At 40.5% G+C, this 11,917-nt stretch overlaps 1 protein-coding gene across 7 annotated transcripts in view; it reads left to right on the top strand.

The window, feature by feature from the left end:
- The window catches only part of LOC122972692 (microtubule-associated protein 4), a 121,827-nt gene that overhangs the window by 104,705 nt on the left and 5,205 nt on the right, over nucleotides 1-11,917 (top strand). For 4 of the 7 annotated variants that reach the window (XM_044339943.1, XM_044339944.1, XM_044339945.1 and 1 more), the window contains 8 exons: nucleotides 391-565; nucleotides 804-866; nucleotides 3,059-3,357; nucleotides 4,433-4,489; nucleotides 6,504-6,596; nucleotides 7,779-7,860; nucleotides 8,120-8,232; nucleotides 11,675-11,867. In XM_044339943.1, coding sequence (XP_044195878.1) covers nucleotides 391-565; nucleotides 804-866; nucleotides 3,059-3,357; nucleotides 4,433-4,489; nucleotides 6,504-6,596; nucleotides 7,779-7,860; nucleotides 8,120-8,232; nucleotides 11,675-11,867 — 1,075 coding nt within the window. The remainder of the gene's footprint in view (nucleotides 1-390; nucleotides 566-803; nucleotides 867-3,058; nucleotides 3,358-4,432; nucleotides 4,490-6,503; nucleotides 6,597-7,778; nucleotides 7,861-8,119; nucleotides 8,233-11,674; nucleotides 11,868-11,917) is intronic. The other 3 variants (XM_044339947.1, XM_044339946.1, XM_044339948.1) reach the window with 3 other exon arrangements.

An 11,917-nucleotide genomic window follows, 5' to 3' on the forward strand; every position in this document is an offset into this window, starting at 1 on the left:
CCCTCTTTTGGTGGCCTGCTTAACTACAACCAGTGTGACACCACAACCGATAAATTTAGCATCTCAGCGCCCAGGGGTGCGGGGTGACTCAGTTCAGCATGGCCAGCTTGTTGCAAGATGGCTCAGCTGTATGTGGAGCGTGGCATCATCCTAGCCTTAGACTCAATCTACATGTTACATGCATCGGGGCAAAGTCTCTGACCTGAATTTCTCTGTGAAATGACTAAACGTTTGCCTGAACTGATGAACAGCAGTCAGACATACAGAAGTTGCATTATGACCCATTTTAGTGCTGCCAGCATTTGTTTTGTTGGCGTCGTAGCTTCTAATGCTACTAAAGTTTGCCTCACCTGACATCTCCCATGTTCTTGTATTTCTCCGTCTCCACAGACAACTGCAGAGAAGCGCCCCCTTGTGCCAAAGACAAGCACTGCCACCTCAAATCTTACAGGCTCCACTGCAGCCAGAAATGGAACTGCTACAGCAGCCAGTAAAACCGCTACATCAATGCGCACAACGGCGTCTACTCGCACTGCTACCACCGCTGCAGCCAAAAGGCCTCTGGGTACGGCAGACATGCTCACATATCATATATTCATGTACACACATGTTTTTGATGACACTATTTTTATATAGAGATGCACAGTCTTAAACTGCATTGTATTATTACTAAATAAAACAAGTGCACTCATGTTTATTTTGTGATGGATTACAATAGGTATACTGCAAATTATTCAGCGTTAATTTCTCTTATGTACATTTTATCCTTTGCAACAATTGAAAACTCTAAATCTGTGTTTCAGCCTCTAAGACAGACAGCAAACCAGGAGAGGAGAAGAAGCCCAGCACTCTGAGGACTTCTACAGGTATTACAGCACTTCCTTCACTTCTTAAGATGTGCAGAACTATAAAGACACTCAGAAGAAACACTCTCAACCTCTGTCATCATTCAAACACATGTAAAAACATGGCCAACTGAAAATTGGAACAATAATTACAACATGTCATGTGACACAGAATAATTGCAATTTGCTTATTTAAAAAGTACATCTTGCATACTACACATCTATCAAAATGTGTTAAACAAGACCTCCAATAACATCTGTTAATTTTGAATTAATTTGAAAGTCAGAAATATTCATTTTAAAAAAGATAATCTGATCACACTGTCACAGTACTATACAGCTGACAGTCGAGAAACAGTGATATTGCACTATCGCTTACCCTGTGCAAATCGAATGAAGTTGATTTCATGTTTTACAGACTGAAGTTTTACTACTATCATTATTTCCAGCAACACTCTGACCCTGCACTTCTCTCCCTCTTTTTGCTCTCTGCATATATTTCTGTCGTCTTTCTTCTTCACTCTTCACTTCACTTCACTTCCGTAATCCTTTCCTCAGTTTTGCCTCCCCTGTCTCTCTCTCTCTCTCTTCCTACACAGTTACAGCTTTACTCCTCCTGTCGTCAGATTAGTTTACATTTTGGTAACAGGAGAGCTGTCAGCAAGCGTGCGACACCGCAACATACACTGTCCAACCATGACAATGCTGGGCAGGCTCGGAGAGAGAGAGAGAGAGGTTTTATTGCTGAGAGGCCCTGGAGAGTTAAAAACCTTCCCCACAGCAGTCTGTGGATTACTGTCCCTTTGCTGTTGACAGGAGTTTGCAGCTCCTGCTGATACAGCCTGGGGTTGTTTAATCTGCCAGAGTTCATACGGCTAGGCAAATTAGTCTTTAGAAACATGGACGCAAAGGGGAGAATTTCTTCAGCGAAACATGTCTTAACAGAGGCTGGAGATATATGAAAAGTCTGTCAGGGTGGATTGACAGGTTCAGCATGTCTCAGCACTCTAAAGAAAGAGCTTATACATCAGAATTTATGTGAATTGACAGATTATAATTGGTGCAAATGTTGCACTGCCTCTGTGCATCATGACTTAGCATGATGAACTTAAGGACTTTTTGGTTGCCAAGTAGCAGTGCAGGGCTTCTGGTTGCACTGGGTGATATGTCCCTTCATCACAATGAACACACACTGCAGTTTATTTTGACTCAATACCCATTTACCCTCCTGCTGCCATAAATACTCTCTACCACACCAATTGTGTTTTTAATTGTTTTAGGGAATTATTTAGCCTTTTTTGATCATGAAAGTATACATATATATATATATATTGTCTTCAGTAGGAACAAATAGGCTTACAAAAGCAGGGCAGAGTTGACAGTTAGATCCCAAAGAGTGGTGTAAATTCAATATTAAGACAGGTCTGAATGAAAGAAGATAATCTCTGTGTCTGCTTTTCTGCTCTCTAGCTCTGTTTTACCCCTGTTACTTTAATGTGTTTTCTTTCTTTTTCGGCTCTTGCGTCATTTGTCTTTGACGCATTTGTCAGATTTGATAGTTCAATGTTCTTTGTGGTTCGGCTTTGGCTTACAGTGTGTGTGTGCGAATGAGAGTTTCTGAATACATAATACACTTTAATTTCTAGTCCTAAGCAGGTCATCTTTGGCTTTCTTGATGTTTGTCATTTGTATGATGTTGATATAAGCATTACAAATATATTTGGGTTGCTTTTTTTTAATATGCTTTATTTTTAATATTATTTTTGACAATAAGAGAACAAACAGACTAAAGGACAACAGACAGGGTCATCATAGGTAAAGTAAAAATGGGTTACACTGCAGTATCAATGTCCGTAGGTCTTTTATTTCCATTATTGTCCCTGACAGTCATGGAGGTCCTTGACTTCAATTCACATGAAGCTAAGATACTTTTGAGGGAGGTGAGATCTTCCACTCAGGTTTAAACTAAAGTCCATTCTGTCAACTCTACCATAGTTTCCACCACAGTTCTCCAAACAACATAAATACATAGTAAAGAAATCACTTCAGATTCAAATATAACATCCAATTTTTCCAGTATTTTGTGCAGAATGGTATCAATCTTCACATCTAACTGTCAGCTAAAAAACCTATTTCCTGAAACTATTCATTCAAGTTGGTCATCTTTGAAATGAAAAATGATAAAATTCTGTTTCAAACTCCTCTCCCTCCAGCTGACTCTACCAAGCCCAAGAGCACCATAACCCGCAGCTCTGTTTCCACCACCGCTGCTTCTCGCACCCGAACCACAGCAGCCAAACCGGCCACACCCTCCTCCACCACTGGCTCAGTACCTGAGAAGAAGCCCCCTGTGCCCCGCATCCCCCGGGCCGCTTCCTCAGCCACTTCCACTACAACCACCGCTTCAAGGACCACATCTCGCCCCAGCCCAGGGACGGCCCCGGACATCCGCAACGCCCGCTCTAAGATCGGCTCTACGGACAACATGAAGCACCAGCCTGGAGGAGGGAAGGTAGGTCCCTACGGTGGCTTCATCTGAAGCTTTCAAACCTCTAGATGTGCTTTTTGTAGTGTTTCCTGACACCGGCTGCTCCTCAACTAACAGGCAATGAAGCTGCAAGAAGATTTAACATGTGACACTGGCTTCCTGTGGTTCCTCACTTACACCTCAAACTCTTCTCAATTTCTTCTCTTGAGGGAATAAGCAGAGTATACCTTCCACTTTGTCTATAGTGTTATCATAAAATACAACTCTGACACTACATTCACCTCACAAGCTACAGGAGAATGCAGTCATCACAGTTGTAATTGCCTGATGTCAGTAGTCAAACCTTCTATTATTTTGTCATCTCTCACTCAATACTCTGCACATTCTTTTACTAACATTCACCATCCTCCAAGCTTTGCACCTTGGCTTTGTTTGAAACATCAGAAGCATGCGTGTGGAAAAAAAACAACACAAAAAGTCATAGAAGTTCTTTCTCTCCTCCAGCTCTTTAAAGGATTATTCTGGTTATTACAACTTGGGACTTTTCTTCTTGATTTTGACCAGTCAAAATGATAACACTGTCCTCACCAAGGTAACCGCTGAGATCTGGGAACATGACGATATTGCTACAATAAAGTCCAACATGAGCGTTCAGATGATCGGATAGTTTAGTGGCACGGGTGGATTAACTGGGCCTGCACGATACAAACTGAAATGATAATGTTTTTTTGGCACATGGCCCCTTTACAATAGCCTCATATTCAGACTGACTCCCCATTTCGTTTCACTTCATATTTTAGTTACATAATTGTGTTCGTGTCTGACAGTTTCTGTTTGAAAGCAGGTATTGGACCACAACAATTTGAATGAATGAGGCAGGGACTCCTGGGAAACTTACCTTTTTTAGTGATTTTGCTCCATTTTCTAAATCCAGGTTGTAATAAACCGGAATTATTCTTCTCATCTCAACCACACATTTCTTTCTCATACTTCTCATCCACACTCATACACAATGTTTGGCACTTCTCCACCGCCTCCTCTTTCTGTGTATTATTTTATGAGGTGTTGTTGTTGACCCAGGGCGGGCTTGTTTCCCCAGGTGTCATCTGCCTCTCAGAGCAGGGGCGTCGCCTCCAAAGAAACAAGCCAGGGCAAAGTGAGTTCCCACTCCATCATCCCTACCATCACCACATACTCCACCTCCAACCTCTCTCTTATCATGACTTCTATATTCATGTTCATTTTGCTTTGATATTTATTTTTTACCACCTCTCATATTTTTTGTTTGTTTTTAATAAACTGAACTACTGAGGGCACAAAGCCAGTATGGAAATTACTAGCCACAAGCTTTTGAGTAATAAAAGCACCTACATTATCTTCTGCTGTCACATTTGCAAACATAGATACACAGTTTCAAACATTTAGTCACTCACTCTCTTTTACAGTTGTTATTTCAATTCTCAGCCTGGATTCAGACAGAAATACAGACATGCCTCTAGAGAATTTAAACCGTTATAATTACATGAGTGAGAAATTATTATTTCTGCTTCCCAGTCTTACAAGCTAGATCATTTTGAAAGAACTGAACTGAACTGAACGACAGACTGTGAAAGAGAAGGTTACAGAACCATGATGTTAATTAACCTTGACCTAGGTTGTAGTTACTCTTCACCGCTGACTTGGGATTCACTCCTGAGTGTTAGCTTTACCTTCAGCTAACACCTCCCAGGTACGTATCAACAAAGTTGACACCACTGACGTCATGCTACACTAAAAATATTGCAAAATCGATTATTAAAGTCATAGAAAATTTGTGTTACACTTATATGGTAATGCAGTGTACCTTTTATAAACTCAGTCCGCATTTACAAATACAACAATAACACAACTTAAACAACAATAAAATATAACATTTCATGTCAGTTCATTGTGACGGATGATCCAAGCTCACTGAAAAGAATGAACACTGCAGCATGCTCTAAAAAGTGTCATTTGCAGCAGTTGGGTAAAAGACTCAAAAGTAGTGGAATGGTCTTTCAAATATCCCTCATAAATATTTTTCTAATAAGGTGGGAAAGTGAATATTCCCAACTAGTGTTTTGTTCTGTTTTTTTTTATTTAAAACCTTTTTTCCAATCCGTAAGGGAACACATGTCCAAAACGTGTCCAATAAAAGCTCTGTGTCAGAGCCAAATGCAAATAGCAGTGGGGTCTTTGATATTATAAATCTGTGCACTCAATATAACAATTTATTATTTTAATTTATTATGTTACACACAAACACACACACATGGATTAATAAATATGTTTCCTGGTTGGTGTAAGTGAAAAAGCAGTGTCCCATACAAATGGACATGTTCATGGTGGGAAGCCAGTGAGGGATCACATGCTTGCTGAACTAGCAGCTCCTGCTGGTTGTCTATGTGAAAGAGGTTAGGATTCAGGAGTGTAACATGACTGTCATGGCACTGAGCTGTGGCCCACTGCTGACAAATGTGACTGTATGTGAGGGGGATTGTGTGTATGTGTCCTATAGAAGTGGACGAACATGCGATGTCTCTTGGTCTGTTGACCAGTGACCAGTGTAACCTGTCCATTTTTTTTTTAACCAGTTGTCTGTGTTTTGTTATAATGTGCTAACAAACAAACTGAATCTCCATATAAATGTGCTGTATCTCCATAATAACAGGGTCCAGTGTATATGTTGTGTTGCATGTGTGTGCCCTATACAATTTCTGTGTGACCTTCAGTAGCTTCTGCTTTCCTTCTCTCCAGACTTGGGTAAACAGTTTTTGAATATCATCCTATCCCTTAGGACTTGTGTCACTTTTTCATTATTTAAATGGCAACTTAAGCAAGATAAATCATTTAAGACAGCAGGACTATCCAGTAGTTTACATCAGGCACACCTAAAATACTTCACATTTGAAGGCATGTTTGATTTTGCCCAGGTGAACCACCCTGCTGTCCCCCCACCCTCCCTTCCTAACCCTACCTGTGATGGTGACGTCTTCTCCACCATTCTCCTCTTTTTTATCCTCATCTTCTCTTTCTTTTCTTCGCTTCTCTTCTTGTCTTTTCTCGTCTCTTCTCTTCCTTTCATGTCATCCCTTCCCCTGCCCTCCTCTGCTCTCCTGTCCACCTCTTGCTGCTATGCTGTGTCCGTGTAGGTTCAGATAGTCTCCAAAAAGCTGGACTTCAGCCACGTTGGCTCACGCTTGGGCTCCAAGGACAATATGAAGCATGTTCCTGGTGGAGGGAATGTAAGTATTACCTGGCCCATGACCAGAGCTCGTATGTACAGGCCAATTTGTCAAACAATTCGACTTTACGAAACGGCTAGAACAGAGGAAAGATGAAATATTTACTTTCATCTCTTATTCGCTTATGAAAAAGGATTTACAAAAAAAGAAGGTCCCCAGTCGTTACTGGTGTCAGCATGAGAAAGTTGACCTGCTCACGGCCTCCAACACAAAGTGCTGCTCTTGGTTGGAAGTCGAGGGTATTGTGTGTTATTGGACAGCATGCTAGCAAGCCTTATGTACCAGCCCTTCCCCACAACCCGCTTCAGAGCCCCATTCTTCCTTACACTCTTCTTGTGTTGTCCCACCCTGTCACTAACTTACTAAACACCAGTCAAGCAATCAAACACCACCAGCCTCTGATTGGCTCTGAGTCTGTGAAGGCTTTCAGGTTTTATGAGGACAGTATCACCACAGACGGGTACATTTGGGATTTCTGGTTTCCTGAAAGGACACTTCTGAGCTTCTTCTTTTGGTGTCTGGTATTTTTTTACCTAGTCTGTACCAGGGTGATCCTGCCATCTGTGCAGCTCATGTTCAACAGTATTACACAGAATTACTGTGTGTGTGTAATGTATTTTTGATTGTTGAGTGTTCATTTAAAAAATGAAGCCCGCGCATCTTAATGACCAGTTCGAAAGACCAGTTTTGTTGGAAGCTGTCTACATTGGCAAAGCTCAGCGACACCACATCACAATGGAAGCAACGGGATCTCGAAGTTATCATCTGATTTTTGTTGTTGTTTGTATTACGCCATTTGGTAATTGGGTATGGCTCTATGTTTTGAGATTAATACTGATCCTGAAGTGTGTTTCTATCCACCAGTTTTTGTGCACATTTTCAATTTGCACATAGAACAATATGGAAATTCTGAGAAAAAAAAAAAGAAAATATCCCAAAACTATTATATTTGGCTGAGGTGGAAAAATTGATGTACCAAAAAAGAAAATGCGACAAAAGTACAATGGAAACATGTAGCAAATCAATCATAATGTACTGCATATGAAGCATGTGACTTAAAAAACGGTAACATCAGATCTATCTGGACTGATGAGGAGACTGTAATACTCTAACGCTTTTTTAACCCTCGGGCTAACATTTTTTAAACACTGATGATAAAAAGGTTTGTGTAACATTTGACAGGTGCAGATACTCAACAAGAAGGTGGATTTGAGTAAGGTGACATCAAAGTGTGGCTCCAAGGACAACATCAAGCATAAGCCTGGTGAGCTGGGAAATGTTTTGACCATATCTGTTGGCTCAAAAGCTTTGTCGGATGCTTTATCTCTATGTGCTCTTGGTAATTCATTAGGTACACAAAGCTAAAACTAATGCAATCTAATCCAACAGATCTGCAATAAATCCTACCTTCATTATAATATTCAGTCTACACATTCATTAGTACATGCTAATGAATATGTAGGCTGTCTGTGCATGTACTGTACGGGTATGATCATCAGACTGATTACACATGTTTGCTGCAGGTGGTGGCGACGTGAAGATCGGGTCCCACAAAATGAACTTTAGGGAAAAGGCTCAGTCCAAAGTGGGCTCCATGGACAATGTGAGCCATGCACCTGGTGGAGGAAACATCAAGGTGAGATTATCACTAATGGAGACAAATTTTTAGTTTTTGTGCACACTGTTTCTCATTCTGTAAACGACTTCTGAAGCAAGTTTCACTGTCATTATGCTGTGTTTTTGGAGTTTCTGCAATGTCTTTCAGAGTTGTGCCCACTTACTGCTTGCTAATAGTGGCACCTACTTGGGTTAGTCATGATGGTAACAATGCATTACATCCTTTTATTTTAGCATAGAGTACTGTTGAGGCAATGTATGGCCTAGTTTTGTGGTTCCTTGTGTGTTACTTTAAATACTATAACACTTTTGTAATCCTATGACCTATTAAGGACCATTTACTCAGTGTTACACAGGGCTGTCTGAGATAAAAGTTGAGAGAAATGTGGTGAAATCTTTGGTCATCAATCCCAAACGGTGGTCCTATATCTTACTGTGAAACACTTCCACTACCAGACAAGTTGAAGCTTCGGCAACCAAAAGAAAATTCTGAAATTTTGGACCAATTCTAATAATGTTGTGGGCATAATTTTTGTGAAAAAGTTTGGGAGAAAATACAAAAATGCGCACACAAAAACCAAAACAATGGAGGTAGAAAATAACCATTAGGAGAAAAGAAGAAGGAGAAAGCATTACTTGCTTTGCTGCATTTTAAAACATGGCTATGATGTGTCTCTGCTCTCATATTTTTTTAGAACTATGATTCACAACGCATTCGTCTTACAGTCTGACAACCTCAAATTGATATTAGTTTTGCAGATTGTGACCAAGATTTTACAGTGTGTAACAGTGTGAGCACAGTGTGACATACAATAAACATACACTATCACAGTCTAAAGGTGCCTTTACTCAGGACAAGGGACCAAATATTACTCTTATATCCTAAGTCTGAAAAAGGTTTGACCTCTGATCTTCAGTAACTGACTAAGACCTTCCAGTCAGTTCAGCTATTAATTTGGTAAAGTTAAAGCTATTACTTTAATAAAGTAATAGAAGTGAAAAACTTAACACCAGACAGTGATACAAGATATGGTCATACAGTAGGTGCAATAGAGTGAACAGAGCTTCTAACCACAAGAGGTCAGTGACACAGTCTTGTTTTTGCTGACCTCCAGTGGTTGAACTAGCTACAGTGATGCAGAGGTGTTTTCTATGGTGTTGGCAGCACAGTCTGACTTCACTGTTGGGAGTGTTGCAGGTGCAACAGAGAACAATGACACAATGCTTTCCAGTGTGGTGTTAAGTTACTGTTTGGATATTTATCTGTACAAGAGTTATGGAGCATTATGACTGTAGGATTTTGAAAATATGGTTCTGCAAATTATTTGATTTTGAAAATCACTTCCCCATCTTCAATGCGCTGCCCAGACATCCTAACGATTGTCCACAGATTTTGTACAGCACCAAATATTTTGCACAGGAATGAGGAGAAAATAGTTTTCATGCTTGTCTCGTCTCACCACTGTCTTCATAAAGACATCTAAAAGATGCTGAGTGGCTTTGAGCTACGATCACTGGTGATGATGGCCTATCATAAGTCATCTGCAGCAACCTGAAACATCTCAAACCCTGAACCCTCCACACCTGGATTTGGCTCCCTTTCTGCTGACCTTTTCTGTTGTGAAACGTGCTCCCCTGCAGGAAACTGCTCAGCTCAGCTCTGAGGAATTAGGAGAAGAGAAAGAATGTAGACATGATGGAGACTGCATAGACAAGGCCATACATGTTTGATACAAACAGATGGGGGTTGGTCATGGATTTCTAAAGTACATAACATAAAAGATTTCCCAAAGGATTTAAGTTTACGATTTTAGTTATGTGTTGGGTTATAGTGTGGGATGATCCTGCAACTTGGGGCATATTGAACACATATGATGTCACCTGACCCCTCAGCCTATGGCAGCGCATCTGTGTTTCATGACCACCGCATGATCACATCCTTCATTCACACTCTCATCTTCACACTGTTTTACACACTCAGTCATCATCTTAGAGAAGATACATTATCATAAGAAACAGCTAAGAATAGCATTCACATGATAATCTGAGAAAGTTTTTTTTTTTTTCAGCCTTTTAACTGAAGTCTATTTTGGAGAGCTTTCAAACATGCAGTCTTACAACAGAAGATATTGTGCTTATTGTGCTGTTCATACAGTATATTGCATGCAGGTGGATACTGGCCTCCCAACAAAAGCAAATAAAAAATCTTATTTTTTTTTATTCTAGACCTGTGAAGGGAGAAAGAAACTAATTGTGTCACTATCAAGTGTCTCTGACTGATGGGTGTCTGTTTGTACTTTTTAAAGGATAAGCCTGGTGATGTTCTATGTTTTCTATACTTGTCAGTGAATGAAAAGACAAACCAACACTGAATTGATTCTTACAAGTATTGTGTGTATCCAAAGCCTTATATGTCTTATTCCTCTGTGCCATAGAGCTCCATTGTTATCCAAAAAGTCAGTGAGCCACACTGGTTGAAATGTTCCTTCATTATCATGAACACAATCCCACATACACCGTCCTGCTGCCAGAAATACTCACTAGAACACTAAAATGTGGATTATTCCACCACTGAAAATAGTCCCCAACAAATTCACTATTTCCTGCTGTCTGAGTAACATTTGCTAAAATCTACAGTGCCTAGCTGTTTTAGCAAATGATACAGCCTTTTTTTAAAAAAGAAAGTATACCTTTGTGTATGTCTTCAGAAGGAGTAAATGGGCTTGGTTCTGAATGCCACAGACAGGTTAGAGAAGTCAGAAAGTGTTAGGTATTGTTGGTTTTGGTCTTTTCGTGGGATTTGTTGACAATTAGAAAAATATCAAATACACCTTTATTTTATATTTTAAGCATTCCTGATGAATCTACAGATTGAAACATGATTTTATGATAGGAGTTCAAGTGTAGAGACATATTTAGCTTCTTTCAGTCTACAGCGTGTGCAGGCACATTCTTACTGACTGTTGAACTTTGTGTAAATTGAAGCCCTTCAGCCATTTAGTACCTGGTTTTTTTCCTCATATATTTCCACTGACATCTACTGTTCATATATTCATATACAGAGGAGTTTGCCATTCAAGGAAACCACCATTTCTACATATTTTGCATTTTGTGTCTGCTTTTTTCTTGTATAATGTGCCTTGATTTACAGTTTTCTTTCATTGCGTTCATCAGGCACGCTCAGATATTCGCTTCGTAGCTTGTGTACTTCAGTTATTATTGTTTTTGTGATCTCATCTTTTTCCACCTTAATCTGGCTCCAGATCTGTTAATATTTATGAAAGACATCTGCATTTACAATCACAAACTGTCCACCAATTATTTGTGAATCACTTCCCATCAACTATATTCTAACTTTTTTTTTAAAATGACAAAAGGAAAATGTAGCTCTATGAGATTTGGAGCCAGGTTGTTCCATCCCCATCCCCATTGATTGACACGCCCCTGCTATGTGTTTCTAGGCTGAGGGGGCCCAGGAGACAACAGAGGGGAATGGGACTCCCCTGAGTGGCACCCCGACCCCAGCCCCAGGCTCCGAGCCAGGGCAGGCGGGGAGCCCTGCTGCCCAGGAGAATGGGCTGAAGGAGGGGGCTCCCTGTGATAGTGAGGGCCTCCGGGAGCCCCAGGCTCTGGACTCACGCATCCCAGAGACAAGTAAGTTTGTGTGTCTGCCAGCCTCATCTGCCCCCCAGTTAAGGATTTGA

The sequence above is a fragment of the Thunnus albacares genome, chromosome 21 (assembly GCF_914725855.1).
Source record: "Thunnus albacares chromosome 21, fThuAlb1.1, whole genome shotgun sequence".
Taxonomy (NCBI): domain Eukaryota; kingdom Metazoa; phylum Chordata; class Actinopteri; order Scombriformes; family Scombridae; genus Thunnus; species Thunnus albacares.